Here is a 19506-nt window from a genome sequence, read left to right on the forward strand (position 1 = left end):
GGTCTTGCGGTCAAAAGGAGGTTTATTTACAAAACTTCCAGGAAATATTGATGTTTATAAAACGTATATAATAAATCTTTAAGCATAATTAATAATATGTAGAGTATAAACAAAATATTACTAAGAAATCATACAGTTACATAATAGTTAATATGGCAAGACATGAAAAAATAGATAACATAAGGATGGCTGCATTTTCTGTTTTGATTATTAACACTTTTAATGCATATATAAAAATCTTTGGTTCGCAAGGATAGGTGTCCGTTAAGTATCCCGTAAATTGGATGATTTATTGCAAACACTGCAACAGCTGTTTTCATTCAATAAAGTCCAAGACAAAAGTGAACCATTGTAGCCTCCGGGAACTATAAGAACTTATGAGAAAAACCTTATAAATATGATATTGAAAACTTTGACAACACAAACTATTGAATTAAATAAAAGATATCTGACGCACGGTATCCTGTACCAGTAATAAAATTTGCTAGATCAATTCAGTTTAGTCATAAGTTCGCAAAATATCTCATTAAGCTTGGTTCAAGAGCTGCTTCTCCGAACGCCACTTCAGCAAGTTAATGAATTGACCCAGATTTTATTTCTTTTCCGTATCAGCGTAAATATAGTCAGGAAATCATCCTGTAGTATCCTCAGGAAGGAGACATATTTAAAAATTTCTTCATTAACCTGAAAACTCACCTTGGAAAAAATTTTCAGAACGTTGGACTAACTCAACATGACCTTATTGAGAAATTGTAATGATTTCATTATGACATTTATTTCTGTCGTTGCACCTTGTTTGGATAGTACGCGCGATTTTTTAATACAGTGACGCACAATAAGCATAATTTAAGCTCAATCTCTGGATAATTTGTTTACGTCAGCATTAAGGTATTTCGATAATAAAACGTGTAATGTAATAAACGATATTGTTCAATTTTTGCTATTTAAGTTGTCTATAATTTACTTCCTATAGTTTCGGAGATTTCAGAAGTTATCTTCGAGTGTGGAACACTCTGTAGATATATATTATTGAAGGCAAATAAACTTTTTTTCGCTGTTTATGGGATTAGCTTTGTAGAAATGGTCCGGTTTTTCATTTAACTGCAAAGCGGTAGTTCATAGAAATGTTACATTGATATTTTTGTCTATCTTACTTGCTTTGTCTATCCGAAAAAGCGAGGTAGATTCAAAACTCAAGATTCCAGGGCCTACCACTTGGCAATTCAGTGGCAAACGTGAAATATCACGTATCTGGTTTGATGAATTGAATTTGCATACCGAGCAATGTAGAAAATATAAAAAAGGCTGAATTATAACGATTGACACTTTGCAGAAAACTGGGGAGTTTGGTTAAGACTTAGCGCTCCTATAGCGGGGTTTAATAACCGTAAACGCACGTCATAGTTAATGTATGCCTTGTGCTTGGAACCATATCAGATATAGTCGTCAAATTCCACAATAAACCGTCGATTGGGAACCAATTACCACCATCTCTGTCAAAAATTTAATTTTTCCCGTCCCCATATTAATTATTTTAAATCTTTTTGGTTCCCAGCTTCATGGGACCACCAGTGCTTCGGTTAGCTCTTCGGGCCTCCAACTCCTTATGGCGTATCATTTTCTTTTCTTCGCGTTTTCTTCGGGCTTCGTCTAATTTTTGGTTACCTTAAAAGAAGTTAGAAAACCAGATGTAAAAAGAGATTAAATCCATTTAATAATAAAGCCGAGTTCATACAGCGCGTAATATAGAAAATTGTCGTTATGAGTAATATACTCACTACAGTTATATAGACAGAAAGTTGTTATATCTGTTGAACTTCCTGTACAATTGTTATCTATTATGTTATGCATCAAGCTGAACGTTTGATAGAGATGCTTAACAAGGGTGGCCATCCTCTTGACTATCTAACGAATATTTATCGACGGAAAAAAAGAGCTTAAACAATACACTCTCTGTTGCCAAATGCATTCATCTATGAATACAATATAGCGCCATTTTTCATGTTGCTCGTCAAAATTAAAAAATTGGTAAATAAATTATTTGAAATATCTGCTTTTACCTATGCTGGAGTTTTCGTCTATTGGCTCAAATTCAGTATCATCCCAGCCATCCAGTGGCTTCCGATTAACTATATTTTTGCCACTATCCGACTTCGGTGGAATAATAGGGGTAGTGTCCGGACTCCACGCGTCTGATGGTGACGTTAATTCTGCTTCTACTTCCTAAGAGAACAATTACTAATATTCCTAAAATATATTAAAAAAAGTAATTGAATAAAGTAAATACAATTTTTTTAATGAAACCCTCGTTTGATAATTTAAAGTCCTGTCTAGTACCTATTACTCTGCAATTCACCACAGACGTATGAAGAGGAAATGTAAACTTCTTGACATCAACAATTGCTTCAAAACTTAAAGCGTTACAGGTTGACGACATTCTGAATTTTCTTCTTTGAACGAGAATGACTATTAAGTGATTCCCCACTTTAAAAGTATTTTCACGCTCTAGTAATATTCCAACATTCTGCATAATAGTGACCGAAAGATAGATTCATTAGTAATTCGAAAATACTTTTACCTCATTACAAAAAAATCATATTAAAAAATTGTTTAAAAATTTTTTTTGTAGTGATTTTAGTGACATTTCTTACCGCTTCCTCCTCTAAACTGCCCCATTCCTCATTATCCCACCCATCGGTGACTTTAGCTCCCCCTGATCCCGAAGGTGGACTCGTGGGATCGCTCTGAGTCCCAGTAATTCCCCCACTCCCACTGCTACTTGCCATCTGACCTCCAGTCTAAATTTATGTAAAAACAATCCATATGGAGTTATATTGCGAATTTGGGCATCAAGCTGCGACAAAATAGCCACCTAAACGTATCTACCTTAAAACGGTAAAAAACGTAGGCTATTTCATCGCACTTGATCCACATATTTTGGATGTCTAAATTTCGCATTAAAATTATGAATTACGAACAAGAGCACGACATATTTAAAACGAGATGACGACAGATACGACTTACTTCCATATCACCCCAATTGTCATTGTCGCCCCATTGGTCGTAATCGTAATCGGAGACTGATTCGTTTCCCCTGCTACCCTCTTCATGTTCCAAGGAAGTCATGGATGTGACACTGGAAGTAGTAGTCGAAATGCTGCTGCTTGAGGGTTGCTCTGGGAGAAGGGGCAATGTCAATGTCAGTTTTGAAGCGGCTGTGATGTATTACGAAATATTTCGTAACGAAAAAAAAACATTATTTCCTCATTTTCAGCTAATTTCGATTTTCCGATGTAGCTATCACAGTATTCGAAGTTTTTTTTAGATAAATCCATAGTACGTACCTAAAGAGCCGGGCTTATTCAATATTTTATTGGCAAAGGTATTCATGGACTTCACTGTGTCCGATTGACTTCGATAGAACTTGGCTGTAACTGCAGTCACTGCCCAACCCGCCCACGTGGCGGCTGCGTTGCTTAAGCTGGGGGTGGCTGTGTTTACATCTGCCTCTGGAAACACAATATTGTAAAAAATAGTAATTCCAGTCATAGAATCAATGACACAACTGCTATTTTGATAAAGGAATTTCATTTACTTATTTGAGAATTGTTATATTAGGTGTACAACTTTGCTTCCGCCGTTTTTGAATAGATGTATGTAGCGGTAAGTAATGATCGAAATAAATAACCCCATGTGGGCATGCAGGAGCCTTGGGCACCTGTTAACATAACCTCATAAAAATATTAGTCTATTTGTGTCTTCATCATAAAGTTATTCGCAATTGAAAATGTCAGTGTACGAGCCAAATTCTCGTCATTTGCGGGAGGTTTTACTTTTCTGCTTCAATATGAAGAAATCTGCTGCTGAGGCTCATCGAATGCTCTCAGATACTTATGGGGAAGCCACTATTAGTGAAAGGACATGTCGTGAGTGGTTTCAGCGCTTCAAGAACGGTGATTTTCACGTCGAAGACCAACATAGCGGTGGAAGAAAGAAGGTTTTCCAAGATGCGAACTTGGAAGCATTACTTGACGAAGACTCGTGTCAAAGTCAACAAGAATTGGCACAATCATTGGGAGTGACTCAACAAACAATCTCAAAACGCCTCAAAGACATGGGAATGATTCAGAAGCAAGGATATTGGGTGCCGTACGAGTTGAAACCAAGAGATATTGACAGGCGTCTGTTCGCTTGTGAACAGTTGCTTGCAAGGCAAAGACGGAAGGGATTTCTGCATCGTATTGTGACTGGGGACGAGAAATGGGTTCATTACGATAATCCCAAACGCAAAAAGACTTGGGGATATCCCGGCCATGCTTCCACGTCGACGGCCAAACCGTCTATTCATGGTTCCAAAATCATGCTCTGTATTTGGTGGGATCAACTCGGCGTAATATATTATGAGCTGTTACAACCAACTGAAACAATCACAGGTGCTCTTTATCGAACCCAATTAATGCGTTTGAGCCGAGCATTGAAAAAGAAACGGCTGCAATACAACGAGAGACATGATAAAGTGATTTTGCAGCACGATAATGCTCGACCCCATGTTGCGCAAGTGGTCAAGAAATACTTGGAAACATTGAAATGGGAAGTCCTACCCCACCCGCCATATTCTCCTGACCTAGCTCCTTCTGATTATCACTTGTTTCGATCCATGGCACATGGGCTAGCTGACCAACACTTCCGGTCTTATGAAGAAGTAAGAAATTGGATAGAATCGTGGATCGCTTCAAAAGATGTCCAATTTTTTCAACACGGGATTCGTATGCTGCCCGAAAGATGGGAGAAAGTAGTGGCCAGCGATGGACAATACTTTGGATCCTAAAGGTATAATTAGTTTTTTACAATAAAATCGCGAAATTCGGAAAAAAAACGGCGGAAGCAAAGTTGTACACCTAATATTTTCAAAACCAATAAAACACGTATTGTATTTTATTACGATCTTACATCTGCTAATTTGTAATACGTGAGGACCTATCAGCAAGCTGTGTCAGAGAAATGTACATATAATAGAATTGCCTTGACATCAGCCCATGATCTGTCAAAAAACCTAACAGCTACTAATTACTCACCCATGCTCTCCCTTAAACTGGGATCTTCTGACACTTTTTCAAGCTTTCCCAGAAACCCTTTAATGGTCCTAAAAGCCGAATCCCGCACCGACTTTTCAGGGTCCAGAGTTAGCTGACACAACGCTGGTAAAATCCTTTGCGACACTTCAGCTAATAAATAATATTGTTGTGTCGCGGCCAACGCTAAAACACCGGCATTTCGTGCGGGAGGAAACGGGTCCCTCATCGCTCTAATGAAGGCAGATATCAACACCTTCTGCCTAATCTGCGGATGGAGATGATGCGCAATTTTTCCTAAACACACAGTAGTATTGGTCCTGATGCCGCCTTGGTCGTCCTTGGCTTGGAGACGAGCGAAATGCCGTAAAACCTCCACGTTTAAATTATTGTAGCTCAGTTTAGGAGCAAGGTGTATCACAGACTGGAAAAATAAGTTTGAGAATGAAGATACAGTTGGAAGTACATTGCTGAAAGCTCACTTTAACAGTCTGTTCACGAATAGTTGGGTTTGTATCCATGAAACCATGAGCAATTTGCGGGAATATCTGCTCGTTAACTGTGCTGGCCTGTAAGTGGTTAATAAAATGTTCTAATTGTTGAAGAAGACGAGACCGAGTGGCTCTGTCGTTGCTCCCAAAAAGCTTCACTACACATGGCACTATTTTCTTTTGGTACTCCAGTTCATCTAACAGTCTACCTAGCTGAAAAGGTGAAAACGAATGTGATGAATCAAAATAGAAATGATAATAAAGTAAACACATAACACGCCATTGACTAGGGTACCATTTTACAGCCTCAAGTTGTTATTTATTAGAGTTCAGTTTTATTAACTAAATAGGGGCATATGCGGCAATGTAATTTTCTTACAATTTTGATAAAAAGATTAACTCTTCCAAAGAACTTACCTTAAACATTGGCGCTAATACTGCAGACCCTGCGTCTCCATATTCAAATGCCGTTATAAGCTGCGGCAATATTTTGTGCTTACAAATATTATCAGGAAAATTATCTAAATGTGGAGTTAAATTCGAAAAGAACCGATTTTTTTCATTCTTGTCCTTAATCTGAATTTCCTCTAAAAAAAGTAAGGTGTCTACTAAGTCGTTCTTAAAATAGCCCCCCAATTTTCTACATCTTGTTATAATATCAGCTGGATTGGGCCTCGATTGTGGATTTGACCCTATAAGCTCCAAATAGAGATTTGAGAGTTGTCTTGGAATCTAAAGAAACATTTTGTATTAAAAAAATGTCTAGATATAGATAAATTAGAACAAACTTTCTCAGATATCCTTAAGGAGCTCTGCTGGTATAAAGCACCATGAAATACCTCCCATATTAAGCATCCCAAACCCCACATATCCTGGGAACTAATACATAGTCAGGATTAGTTTTAAACTCTTCAAAGGTCAAATATTAATAACTCACCACTTGGTTACAGAACGCTGTTTATTTGGATCATTTTTCTCAGGAGGATCATAGACTTCTAAAGAAGGAGTTACTTTGTAAATTGATACATTTGAGTCTTGAGTGTTGGACACATATTCAACACCTCCAAGCTTCCATTCACCAGAATTATTTACAAATACTGACCAAATATTGACATTGTTGTGTCTGAGACTCCCGTCATTATTCAGAAAGGATAAAGCTCTCTACAATAGGTCATGAAAATTTGTAATAAATGAGGAATTGTAATTATCTTTTTGTTTTATAAAACTATACATTAGAATCTGTATATTTTACCATGAAGAGTAGAATGCTTACAGTGATTTGGAAGATGCCCCATGCTACATATAAATCCTTCTGTGCTTCCTCAAGTGGAAGTTTTTCCAAATGAATCCCCAATGGTTCAACATATTCTGTAACTAAATACAGTACTTTCTCAGACTCTAAACTGTCTAAAAAAGTGAGTACACTGGGATGTCTCAATGTCTTGAGCCTTTTGACTGCCCCTTTGGCCACTTCCAATTGCGTATCCGAACCACTTTTCAGTTCATAGACAAATATTGAAACTTCCTCCCCACTGCCCTGTGTTTAAATCATAGGCTCAAAATGATTGTCAGCGATTAAAACTGGGTGAAATCGGGAAATCATACCTTCTTCTTTCCCTTGTGTAAGGACCAAACACTTCTGTTTTCGAAGCCTGAAACCACTTCACCAATCTCATAATTGAAGTCTTTGGCGGGATCCCTGGAGAAAAATGACCACATTTTCTTAAAAACACTTAGTTGATGTGGTTTCCCATGGGTGGTTTTTAATAATTTAAAGTTCCTAGGAGAATGATGAGAAATATATTCCTTTATTTTTACATTCGTTTTTATAAGTCAGTTTTTCTAACCCTAATTTTCGTTATTGTTACATGTCATGTCATTGTAAACTTCAAAACCACTGCTGCCAATAAGTAGGAATATTGGTACTGTGGCAACGTTGCCAACAAAAAAAAACATTTCTCAGTAGGTTTTCTTTGTATTACAACAAATTCGTTTCTGGATTAAAATTAATAAAATTAGAAACTGAATATGTTCCCAAGTATTCTCAAGATTACTTTACATCATATCAACTTTAATTATTATTGCACATCTTTTTTCAATAATTATTCGCATGATAAATATATGCTAAGTAAAATTTTATGGGCATGAGTTTTCAATACTTTTGTATTAGAAACAGAAAAATAAACAGGAAAAAATAGAGAGGAAAAACAAAGATGCGCTCGTGCATTTTTCCTCCCAGATTGCATTCATACATATTTCCCTGCAATAATCAATAACTTGCGATGCACCTATAATATTATATATAAAAAAACTCCACTTCTGAACAAGTGATTTTGTTGCCAGCTCTTATATCACAATCGCCTTTTAGAAGTGGGTTGAATAACGTCAATCATCAATTTCTAACCTATAAAAAAGCCACAATAAATATATCAATTTTCCTTTAAATTTATAACTTGAATAATTATTTATTGTCCCAATTATACTCATTTTCTTGCGCTTTGTAATAACAAGAAAATGATATGCGTCAACAGTAACTTCAAACTTGCATAAAAATTCACCAAAATCGAGCTTATATTGACTTATCGACTCCAATGTGAAAAGGGGGCAAAGTACTTTTGAAGCGAAATGAATACTCTAGTCCGATGCTTACTAACGAAACCTTCTATGGTAGAACAACTGGCAAAAAGGACGTTGAGTACCTCCAATAAATTATTTACATTTTGGGAGGAAGATGATAAGGGAGGTTACAAGACCAAAGAGCCCTATCCAAATTTTATTGAAAGGATGAGAACTGGCCTTGCTGAACTGAAAAATGAAGTTAAACTGTGGTGTGGAGAAGTGAAGGACAAGTTTGAATGTAAGTATTTACATATGATTGAAGTCTAATTTATAAATGACAAAATGTAACAAAGTTAGTTCCAGTTGGGTGCCTCAAATTCAACAACTTTACAGGGTGTCTAAGTTATCATTGAAGTTAGGAACATACAATTGTTGCAATCCTGTGCCCAATTTTTATTAAATGAAAGTTGACAATGTCAAAAAATTCACACATACACACATCTTGGTTTTATAGATATGAGGTCTTTTTGTCACTGTCAACTTTTGTCCCATAAAAATCAAGTATAGAATTGCAAAATCCACATTATTCTAAGTTCAGTAGTAACTAAGATACCCCATAAATCATCAAATCATAGATACATTGTACATAATTTAACATAAACTTAATGTGTAAGTAAAGTTAAGGCAACATAATAAGGCGCACCTTTGGCAAGTTATAATACCAAACATTATCAAATTCACGTAAAAAAAGTACTACTTTATATTCTCCAATTTACCTTCACAAATTCTAAATTTTGAATATTCCTCCATCTAGCTGATCCAATACTTATATATCGTCCATACGAAACAGACGTAGCTTGGAGATTTAAGAATCTAAATTCTTTGGATAATTGGATAGTCAGCTGCGACGCTGATAACAACGAAGGTTACAGTCACTGCAGTCTAATTAAAAATAATCAGGGCAACGTTGTTTTCAGCGGAAATATAAATTTGAGAGTTCCCAAAGATGGTCGAGTGAAAAGAGCTGGATATTGTAACATGCAAACTAAGCGCTTCAGGGTGAGTTCAATTAAATAATTAATCGAGTTGATTCTGGTTAAAATTCTTCAGGGTTTGGTATGCCAAATTGACACCATGTATAATATTTTCTATAACAAAATAGATTACTTTTAAATTCGCGCAGCTCTCCTGTTACAGAAATCATTTAAAAGAGAGGACTATTTGAACTGGATTGGATACAACACTTTAGTAATGAAAGTTAGAGGGGATGGCAGGACTTATCTTTTGAACTTAGGCACTAGAGGTTATTTTGATGTTGCCTGGAATGACATGTACCATTATCAACTCTATACAAGAGGTGGACCTTATTGGCAAATCGCCAAAGTAAGTTCTCTTAAAATCGCTTTACCCGACATTGGAAAAACTAATGCAAAAACCTTGTATTTTGATTCTAATCTTCTGAATATTAAAACTAATAGTAACTTTACCTGCCTACAAGACAAATTGCCAAATAATAGGGACTTTAACTAAATACTTCTTTAATTCTTCCAACAAATTATACATTTCAGATACCCTTTTCAAAATTCTTTATGGCCTCCAAAGGTAGAATACAAGACGATCAACACCCAATACCATTAAATAAAGTTTCTAGTTTTGGGATATCTGCCCAAGACAGGCATGGAGGAGAGTTTTGCCTGGAGATAGATTATATTGCTTTGGAATATGATCCCAGGCATGTGGAAGAGTTTGCGTACGAAATGTATGCAGTAGACAAAGGCATTGCTAATGTTTAGAAAACACTTGATGAATGTAAATAAGTTATTTCTGCGCGAAAATATAAGTTACTTGTTGTTAAGTATTGAGTACTAAATGTTGGAAAATCTTGTAACAATATTAAACCCAATTTATAGACTGACACAACATAACATAGTATAAGCATTTTGTGAAAAAAAGGTATTCTTAACACGCGAGTGCTGGTTACTTTCAAGGTGTGATGGTAAAAGTTGCTTTATAGAGATATTTGCAAGCTATAGCATTTTATAGAACTATGAGAATAAATTCTCTGGAAAACTGGAATTTACCTGGAAGACTGAAAGTTGTGCAAAGTAATAATTTACTGATTGCAGTTTATGTTAATTCAGGTTCTGCTTCACATCGTTTAGTCACAGCAAGGTACAATATTTTTTCCTATCAGAGCATATCTGTGCAATGTGTTTCTTTTGTATGGGTTATAAATAATAGGCACTTTGTTTTATTCATTAATGGTAACAAATTTCATAGTTGCACTATTTTTTTCCATCGATAAATGTACTTACAACTGTTAAACTTCCATGTTAATAAATGTCTGAATCTTCTTTTACTGGATAACGTTACGCCGGCATATCTTATTAGTGATGGATTCTATTAAAACATAAGTGCTCAATCTTTTTTTATTATTCTTAGGCGTTGTCATTTTCAGCTGCAAAACTACAAAACGGTTCTATATGCATGGACTTTTTAATATTAGTGAGGAAAGTATGAGATGAACAAAAATTTGGGGCTAAAATTGCATTACTGGATATCATTGTCTTTATTATAATAAATCACAGGGAAGGAATAAAAGAAAAATTGATTTTTGCTTGATGTTTGTTAAAAAACCAGCAAAATGCAATAAATAAAATTAAAAATTCTCTTGTCACGTTTAAAAAACGTTGGAATGATTGGTAGTCCACATGAGAGTAACTACTAGTAAACCGAAATTCTATCTCTTCTTTATTTTCATCAAAATCATTTTGTACAAGGTTAATTCAAAAATTAAAAAAGCAATGGAAAAAACGCTAAGACTTCCTAAGAATTAGCAGAAGTCGCAACTTAAACCAAACCGACTGAACTAAATGTTCAAAGACTTTTTCCTGAAAATTAGTGTATCCTAGTGAGGTCTTCTACTGTCTTAATCAAATGCTCTACGGTCACCTAAAAAATATGTATTACATGATATTAAAACGAAATAGACGGTCTATAGAAATCAAATCTAATCTTCCTGGGTATGTGAATTAGACAAGTCATAATAACTTATAATGATAAATTTCTAACCTGAACTATTTGTCACTGTCTACTTCAAATACAGGAAAAACATACTATTACAATGGCACCCTATAAACCTTAGTTTTATCTGATCGGAGAGGAAAAATAAACAACTTCATTCGGCACTGACTAAACAATTCGACTTACCCCTAAGCCATCAGCCACTTCTTTCATGGTATTGGGAGATAAATCCAAGAAACTCTCAATCAAATCTCCGTCAATGAAACCTTCGCTATTTTCAGTCTTTATGTCTGTATTAAAAGCCCTCCAAAACTGATGACTAATCCTTCCAACCGACTTAATAGTGGTGGCTAGTTTGTTCTGCAGCTCCCTCAATTGTTCGTAAAACTCTTGTGATATTTGCGTAACCAATCCTGTAAACACGGATTAAAGGGATTTTCGTAAAGGCCATTTTACAGTCGTAAATTTCTTGGCAAATCGACTAGAAACTTCCCAGTCACGTATCCGACGGTCTATTCTTGAGGTGCATTTTGAGCGATTCCACATTCGCATGACTTCCACACTACATATTTTGAAGAATCCATAATAAAAATTATATACCTTATCGACGTGGTCAAGTTTCCTGCACTTGTCATCCACACATCGACAAATTTTTATGATTTTTAATCAATATAGAAAACTTGGAGACCTCACATTCCCACAAACTCAAGGGCAAAGCTAATTTCGAAACACAGTTATGACGTTTTTCAAATCAGAAATTTGCTTTAGAGCGTGTTCTGTTTCTGCTTTAAATTTTCGGAAATGTAAAGAAAATAGAAAATTAGCTAACTATAAATTGGACTTTACCTATGGCACCGGCAACGGTGCCGAATAAGACGCAACCTTTGGTGGGAGTGGACGTTTCAGCCAGGTTCTGCATCACCAGTGAACCGTGTCGGAAAACGTTAATCATGTCACCAACGTGGAAGAGCCCCACTTGTAACATTTGAGATCGTCCTTCGTCAGTATTGGCCGTCTCATCTTTCTGGCAAACGAAAATGTTATAACAATTCTCCGCGCCTAGGAATATTTCGTCGTCCAGGAATTCGAGCGCTGTCATCCAGTTCGGGTTGTAATCTCTCGCTAAAGGGGAAAAATGTTTTAAAATTTCCTAAAAACTTGAAAGATATTGTTAAAAAAAATATTCATGAAGGTCAGAGTGTGCAGTCCGAAACGACTTTTTTAAATATTCTTATAGAAATTGAGAAATATACAATACATCCACTACATACACATCGTAAAAATTACCTATTTCTTCAAAACTGCCCTCCATCGTTTTGTACTGTAGCAACGTAATGCTGCGCATGAGATCGCCGACCAGTATAAAATCTCCTTTGGTCTTGAGGCACAGGGATACGATATTATTGAAATGCGAACATTCCAGCCGGAGTTCTTTCTCCGTAGTCCACTCGAAGAGCCTTACGGTACTGTTAATACTGGCCAGCAGTTTTCCATTAAAAGAAGCGAGTGAATAACATGCACCTTTGATCTCCTTTTCGGAGACCTGGACTAGTTTGTTGTCGGTCCAGTGGAAAATGACAATACGACCTTGTTTTGGTTCGGATTCTTCGGGGTTCACGGTGGCGGTTCCTTAAAGGGAATAGTTAGTTATTATCCAAAAGAGAGAGCGGGATATTTTTAGATCGCCCTGTTTAAAATCTTATAAATAATTTTGAGATACCCAGTATTCATGAAAATACGGAAAATAAAAATTAAAAATGTCTGCTTACCGACGATAAAATAGGTATGTGGATCGTTGCTTAATTGACAAGATATCAACGATAAAACGTATTCCTGATTTAAAAATTGATGGGCGGCTAATACTTCGAAGGTGTTCTGATCGATAATAAGGAGATTATGAATTTCCACTTCTTGGCAGTATTCTGCGGTGTTTCCTGCAAAAATATAGTCAATTTGTAGAAAACCATTTAATTATTAATGACCCTGTTAAAACAATAACTAACCTGTTACAATGGTTACCGTCTGCGTCATTGTGGATGCACTTTGTCTCACTGAATTCAAGCCATTTGAATCCAGAATATCTGTTCTAGATGTAGAAACCCCAAACACCTAAAGCAAATTCTCACGTAAGTTGAGACTGTAGTATTTTCTCACTATGTATTATGTTTGTTTCTTTTAAAAGAATAAAGTAATAGTAAGAGTAAAGTTAAAAGTTAGCGATTTATATTTCTACTTTCTCTACTGAAGGTCCATTTTGACGCACGCTGTACAAAACTACAACTAAATGTATTTAATAAATCTTAACAATTATATTTACCTGACTACATTCCTGATAGGCTATTCTCCTGGGCGACTCTTGCAGAGGAATAGTTCTTATATGTAATTTCTGTATTTCGTCTATGGTTCCTATCGTCACAGACGTAGCTGTGGCCAAAGCTAGGCTGTAAGGGAACGAAATGGACATGTTTAAGCCCGGTTAGAGATTTTTCTTTACCTGATGTAAAACCTTCAGAGAGTGACACTAAATTTAATACATACATTTCACTCACCTGTCAGGATAAGCCTCTGCATTCAACGAACACATCTGACTCACTTCCTTCAAATTGACGTTTGAAAATACTAATTTATGATTAGAGGAATAAATAACGGTGGGCCTATCAGAGCACGCAAATACATTGGTTGAATTCAGCGACCTGAATGCTTTTAATATGGTCGGCTGAGTACCTAAGGTGACTTTCTTTTTATCATTCAACGCGCCCAATTCATTGTGCAGGGTGAAATAGTACATGGTACCATCGCCCAACGCGCATAGAAGGTAGTTGCAGCCTTCGAACGTGGCCATGAGAATTGAACGTGGCATTATGTCTATAAATGCAAAGATGTTGATAAAAAAGATAGGTGAATGGTAAACGAAATACCTCCTCCTAAAAGTTCTTTATGTGCCTCTGTTAAGTTGGGTAATCGCAGGATACGGGCTGAAATGTCGGTCCATAGTCCTACAGCCACGATGTCTGTTGTGAGACTGTCTCCCAAAGGGCTGATATCGAGGCACGAGACTTCGACATCTAATGTGGTTTCTCTGAAAGAGATTAATAATATACCGTGAGTAAAATTTAGCAACAATAAACTATCTCGAAAAATACACAATTTATTTTAAAGCATTTATACAAAAACTCAAAAATATGTAGGAATTGCATTAGAAAAATATGTATACATTGAAACTAAGTATCAAAAACGACAATTGACAAAATCAATCTGATTAGTCTATATTGTGAGTGATATATGTTGTAAGGAAAAAATGATCTAAAACCAATTATACGGCTAAAGAAATCTTAGATTATTCTTATAAAACTGAAATTATTTTCCCATTTAAGGGACTTTGTAACTGACAGGTTTCGAGATCCTGTCCCTAATAATAAAAAAATCTCGTCTTTTATGTTCTAAATTATAAAATAATCTCACTAGGCCATGAAACTTCAACATTTAATTCCTGTATTTGTAATGAAACAGTGATAGTAGTGGTGGAATTTGACAAATGAGACACGTTTTTAGTGAAAAATTCGACAAGGTATAAATGTACAGGAATACACGTTAGATTTTATAGCCGATAGAAGTGGTTTTTATAGCTTAGAACAACATATCTCAGTTATATCCAGCGTCCACAAAATTATTTTATGACAAGTTCGTTATAAGATTCAGAATAACTTAGAGGATTTTAATAGGTTATTCTTGATTACCAAGTATATCGATGCAAAATAATTTTTTAAATATCAATAAACTAATTACCCTTTTAAGATTAACTCATTAGGGAATATTTCCAAGTAATAAAGCTGGTTGCCGGTAGCAACCGCTAACTGTGACTTATTGCAGGCTACTACTATAATATGTTTTTCTGTGGGAGGTTTCCATTCACACACTAAAGTTTTAGACTGCACAGATACTAGACGTGCCGAATCCGGTGTAACCTGAAAAGAAGATTTTATTACACATTTGTAATTTGAAGAAATAAAAATTTCTAACTGACAATCCACTATATTATTCCAAGCAGCTATATTAAACTATTACTACTCTGACAGTGACTTGGAACAAGTTCATTTGACATATTCAATTAATAAAATATATTATATTACTGTTTCGTATACGCAAAATTTAAAGATTTGTTTTAGTTAATTCCAAACTCATGTACAAAGTGTAAACAAACCTGAAGCAATTGTTCGTGAGCGACATTCCCGCAAAAGAAAGTCTGTTGCTCAGATGTGAAACCTGGAATATCAGTTTCCTCTACCTCCTCGCCATTCAGAGTTAATATACGAGTTTGGCCAACGAATGCCAATACTAGGGTGTCATCCATTTTTTCACCTTAAATAATGAAATGGTATTGTTAATAACGTATGCTGAGTCTTCAATACTGTTATACTCAATTGCACAATAATATCGATCTATTAAGTACACGTATTTTTTCCATTACATATCTATATTATATATATATATATATTACATCAGAGTAACTTGTGAAGTATTCTCCATTCTTTTTTTTGTATTTGGTATATCGCTTTTTTTATTAACAGAGAAAAGAAAGATAGAAGAGACAGACAAACCAGTTCACTATTCCACGACCGCTCTTCTTCCCATCAATCTATTAACTGTCAGTTCTTTGTCCCTGTTGTCTTAACTTTCACAGTTCTGGTGAGTCCTTCAGAACTGTGGGAAAAGTACCTACTAGTTCCTATTACAAAGGAACCAAGTTTAGTGTCACCCAAATAATTAGCACACATGGCCACTTAAGCGCGCCGTGGCAATAGTGACCTCGTTCGACAGTGCTTTGTCTTCAGATGGCCCTGTCAGCCTGCCCTTCATCTTATTGTCTATCCTAATGCTACTTTTACAAATCTTAAAGACTAATAAATCTCCGACATATAGATGAGCATTATTCTAAAACGGACTATACAAATTAACATCCAATACCATACCATTCGCTTGCAACGACCACATTCCCTTGATGCCCATCAAATCGATAGATGCATGTTCCTGAATACCAATTCCATTTCTAATAATCCTCAATGAGCCTTCTTTGAAAGCACCTGAGCAGGTAACCAGTTGCCCTTGACTTTGTCTCTCAAGATCCACCACGCACATGTCCAAAATTGGCGCCAAGTTGGTGAAGGTTTCCATTACAGTAACGTATGAACCATTGGGATCAGGTTTTGTGTTTAATTTCACCAGCTGAGAGTCGCCAAAACGCGAGCCAATGAACAGAACGCCGTTGTCTAGGTAAGTAATACATTCAGGGATCGCAATTTCACCTGAAAGTTCCAAATAGTATTTCTTTGTCTACATTTGGGGCTATATTTAAAGACTTAAAAAGTTCAAGATGGATGGTTAGTCCGTGGATCCTCACCTAACATATCCACTTTAAGATCTTTTACTATCTCGTGAGTTTCTCCTCGACTTTCCGTTTCCAAGAAAAGCATAAACAAGTGGCCTGCCATATCCCCAAGGAGATAACGCAACCCACTTGGGTCCACTCTGGCGTAGCATGTAATGGTGCTTTGCTAGATAAGGAAAAATCGTATATATTTTAGAAAATCATTATTGATTAAACAATCGAACGAATTTTCAAAATCGACAAGATTTTCAAAAATCAACTAATTAATATCTCTGGAATCTAAATTGACTGTTTTCTTTATTTTAACCAATTATTTTACTTCCAGCCATTACACACTCTTACCTTGATAACTGCAGGTGCCACCACAAGAGATGAAATCCCATCATGATACAAAATACTCTCCTGGCCAATTATAAGAGCGCCTGCTAAAGGAGAAGGTACAGGAATAATAATTGAAGCCTCCTGCTCTACGTTATCCTGCCTCCAGGGCACTTTAACAAATTCCTTTTCCCTTAAGGAGATTTCGTGAGTTTTCACATGGCGACCGTTAATGTCCTGATGGATCAAGACTAAGGTAGGGTTCGCGCACCCATGGAGGAATTCTACGTCTGTCACATGCAATTCATCCATCCTAAATACATAGGTAACTCATGAAGAACACTTTCTGATAATCATAAAGTTAAATTACCTAAAATTGGTGGCTTTAAGCTCAAAATTGTCTTTTTCTAGGGGGATAACTTTAAACAGGCCATCATAAAGCCTTAAACCTATTACTCGAGCCTTAGGATCAATTACAGCTAAGATTCCTGTTTCTGATGGTTTTCCAATTCTGTCGGCAACATTGCCATGTGCTTTTGTAATGATTTCTAAATTTTCATCCCCATTCTGACATTCTAATATCATTGCATTGTATCTGTATGTTATGATAAATAGCAAATCCTTTTTCTCATGCTAAAACAGCAAATATTTTACAAGTTTTCCTGAGTAGTATATTAGTAAAATTAGATAAAGATCTGTGCCAGGGATAACTCTACATCTCTCAGAAGAAGCTATAAATAGTTATCACATTTAAAGGCAACTATAATTTAAAAGAGCCACCCCTGGTATATTACCAACCTGTGGTCTAAATAATTTCATAACAGCAACTTTGCCATATAACCCAATTTCTTTAATAGGTCGTAAACCTTCAGGAGTAACTAAGTAAATGTCTAGCCTGTTACTCTTTGCAACTATTAAGTTTAGATCCGTTGGAGAAGTGAAATTTCCTAAAAACCATAGAATATGAAGAACTAGTAAGAACAATTAACACAATGCATATGCTATTCCAAAATATTAAATATCAGGTGCTGCATTTGAAATTGATTGCTTTGTTTCTATGTAAATGACTGATAGTAACAATAGCCATATTTGATATATGATTGAGGTTTAAAATCTGACAATATATTTCCAATTCGGCTGCTGTTACTGTCCTTTACTAATACAGGGGCAAAATAATTGATTTGTTTGAAAGCTGGAACAGCATATGCAGGGAATTTTTTAATTCCTTTCTGGAAGGATAAACAATACTGATGCTAATGTTTATACAAATGATATTTTGAACAGTAGCAATGGCTATATTCAACAGAGGATAATAATTAAATTCATTCTCTACATAATGTCCATGAGGAAGTTACCAGAAAAATTAGAAGTGCCACCCCAAATAAAATCATGCAATGCAGCAGCTAACTAATCAACATGTTGAAAGAAAAAAGAAATTATTATTTTAAGTTTGTTAATAACTTCAGTTTTCTAGATCTTCAAATCACCCTATCACAGTATTTTTTAATTCTACATCTATGAATATACAAAATGTATATTTTTGTTTTCTTATTAAATACAGAGAAACACAAAAATGTGGTGTTTTGTCCCCTTTTGAATGATTCTATACTTATTAGATCAGATTTAAACTGTTTTTACCAGAAATTCTTATCTCCTGAGTAGATGGAAATAAACTGATATAAGTGTTAAGGATTTAAATTTTTAGAATGGGTGCAAAAAATATTTTTATGACTGAAAATAGTGTCTTGAATCTGCCAATTTTGTGTAGTATTTGTAAAAGTATTGTTAAGTTATACAATGATAGTTCAAAAGTTGATTTAACTGAACAAGTGTTTTCTTCTTAAGAATAGTAGTATGTATTTGTTATGCCTTGCTTAAGATTTACTAAATAGAAATAATGAAATTGTTGTGGACAAAAGGGATGACAGTGAAAGGGAAGGAGATGGTAATATATGAAATAAAATTCCACACAAAATAATTGTCCTCTCCCTTGACAATACTCAAAGGGCAAAGAAAGTTTTAACTTCAGTTAGGGATGAAGGTTTGAAATTTCAGTTGTAACTGCTGTTTTTTTGTCCTTAGAATATAGTCATTGCTCTCTTCAGCATCCTAATGTGACAAGTACTTAAATAGTAAAAGAAGCCAAAAATTAAGTGATAATAAAGTTAAACAACTCTGTGGATTGGGGGACATACCTGTAATGCAGGCCGTTACCGCCGTGGGCTTATGAGCCGTAACAATATAGTGATGCGACATATTGATTTCGATTTATCTAATATGATCTCAACACGTTCTATTTAAGGCATAAATCGAGCACTTCTTAACATGAAAAAGGCATTAATGGAAGTTTTTTTATGATTTCCTAGTTTTTCAGCAAGACCGTCTCCTTAAATAAATGAACAGACATAACTTCCAAGCCATGCTCGAAAATGATCAAAGTCAAAAGCGACATATGTCAGTAGAATATGGTTATGTATGGTCAGTTAAGGGGGTAAACAATGTAAACATATATTATTATCGAAGGAATTTCCTCCCTGCATATATTATTCTATGCAGAGTGGTTCTCACCTATTCATATGAGCCGATTTTTCGTTCGTATATGCTTTCCTTAAAAATATCAACAATTAGTTACATATTCCTTATAATGAAAGTTTAT

General features: G+C 35.4%; 3 protein-coding genes across 4 annotated transcripts in view; 1 reads left to right on the forward strand and 2 right to left on the reverse strand.

Annotated features, from left to right (window-relative positions):
- Nucleotides 1-18: 18 nt before the first annotated feature.
- The window catches only part of yata (N-terminal kinase-like protein yata), a 61198-nt gene continuing 41710 nt past the window's right edge, over nucleotides 19-19506 (reverse strand). The window contains exons 2-13 of one of the 2 annotated variants that reach the window (XM_066393561.1): nucleotides 7169-7330; nucleotides 6837-7100; nucleotides 6501-6724; nucleotides 6352-6442; nucleotides 5981-6295; nucleotides 5555-5776; nucleotides 5076-5496; nucleotides 3345-3509; nucleotides 3025-3176; nucleotides 2652-2798; nucleotides 2061-2223; nucleotides 19-1665 (exon numbers count right to left, since the gene is read on the reverse strand). In XM_066393561.1, the coding sequence (XP_066249658.1) occupies nucleotides 1535-1665; nucleotides 2061-2223; nucleotides 2652-2798; nucleotides 3025-3176; nucleotides 3345-3509; nucleotides 5076-5496; nucleotides 5555-5776; nucleotides 5981-6295; nucleotides 6352-6442; nucleotides 6501-6724; nucleotides 6837-7100; nucleotides 7169-7282 (2409 nt within the window). In that variant the 5' untranslated portion in view covers nucleotides 7283-7330 and the 3' untranslated portion in view covers nucleotides 19-1534. Of the gene's footprint in view, nucleotides 1666-2060; nucleotides 2224-2651; nucleotides 2799-3024; nucleotides 3177-3344; nucleotides 3510-5075; nucleotides 5497-5554; nucleotides 5777-5980; nucleotides 6296-6351; nucleotides 6443-6500; nucleotides 6725-6836; nucleotides 7101-7168; nucleotides 7395-19506 lie in introns of those variants that run through there. The other variant, XM_066393560.1, reaches the window with a different exon arrangement.
- CIA30 (complex I intermediate-associated protein 30) lies at nucleotides 8031-10546 on the forward strand. Its single transcript, XM_066393581.1, has 4 exons — nucleotides 8031-8420; nucleotides 8937-9181; nucleotides 9320-9505; nucleotides 9691-10546. Exons 1-4 carry the CDS (start codon nucleotides 8189-8191, stop codon nucleotides 9913-9915), a joined length of 888 nt encoding a protein of 295 aa, XP_066249678.1. The 5' UTR covers nucleotides 8031-8188; the 3' UTR covers nucleotides 9916-10546.
- pic (DNA damage-binding protein pic) lies at nucleotides 10858-19271 on the reverse strand. Its single transcript, XM_066393546.1, has 17 exons — nucleotides 19046-19271; nucleotides 17649-17797; nucleotides 17221-17483; nucleotides 16875-17163; nucleotides 16545-16698; nucleotides 16117-16449; nucleotides 15348-15505; nucleotides 14933-15111; nucleotides 14065-14225; nucleotides 13696-14011; nucleotides 13464-13587; nucleotides 13150-13255; nucleotides 12916-13080; nucleotides 12434-12775; nucleotides 11993-12268; nucleotides 11333-11559; nucleotides 10858-11074 (listed from the first exon to the last, which is right to left on the reverse strand). Exons 1-17 carry the CDS (start codon nucleotides 19104-19106, stop codon nucleotides 11021-11023), a joined length of 3357 nt encoding a protein of 1118 aa, XP_066249643.1. The 5' UTR covers nucleotides 19107-19271; the 3' UTR covers nucleotides 10858-11020.

This window comes from Euwallacea similis, chromosome 9 (assembly GCF_039881205.1).
Source record: "Euwallacea similis isolate ESF13 chromosome 9, ESF131.1, whole genome shotgun sequence".
In the NCBI taxonomy this organism is placed as follows: Eukaryota; Metazoa; Arthropoda; class Insecta; order Coleoptera; family Curculionidae; genus Euwallacea; species Euwallacea similis.

Coding starts and splice junctions, on each gene's coding strand:
- pic (XM_066393546.1), bottom strand. CDS start 19,106: ATGTCGCATCACTATATTGTTACGGCTCATAAGCCCACGGCGGTAACG. Junction 17,798..19,045: donor GGTAACGGCCTGCATTACAG/GTATGTCCCCCA, acceptor TATGGTTTTTAG/GAAATTTCACTTCTCCAACG. Junction 11,075..11,332: donor AAGTGGCTGATGGCTTAGGG/GTAAGTCGAATT, acceptor CATATTTTTTAG/GTGACCGTAGAGCATTTGAT.
- CIA30 (XM_066393581.1), top strand. CDS start 8,189: ATGAATACTCTAGTCCGATGCTTACTAACGAAACCTTCTATGGTAGAA. Junction 8,421..8,936: donor AGTGAAGGACAAGTTTGAAT/GTAAGTATTTAC, acceptor TCCTCCATCTAG/CTGATCCAATACTTATATAT. Junction 9,506..9,690: donor CTTATTGGCAAATCGCCAAA/GTAAGTTCTCTT, acceptor TATACATTTCAG/ATACCCTTTTCAAAATTCTT.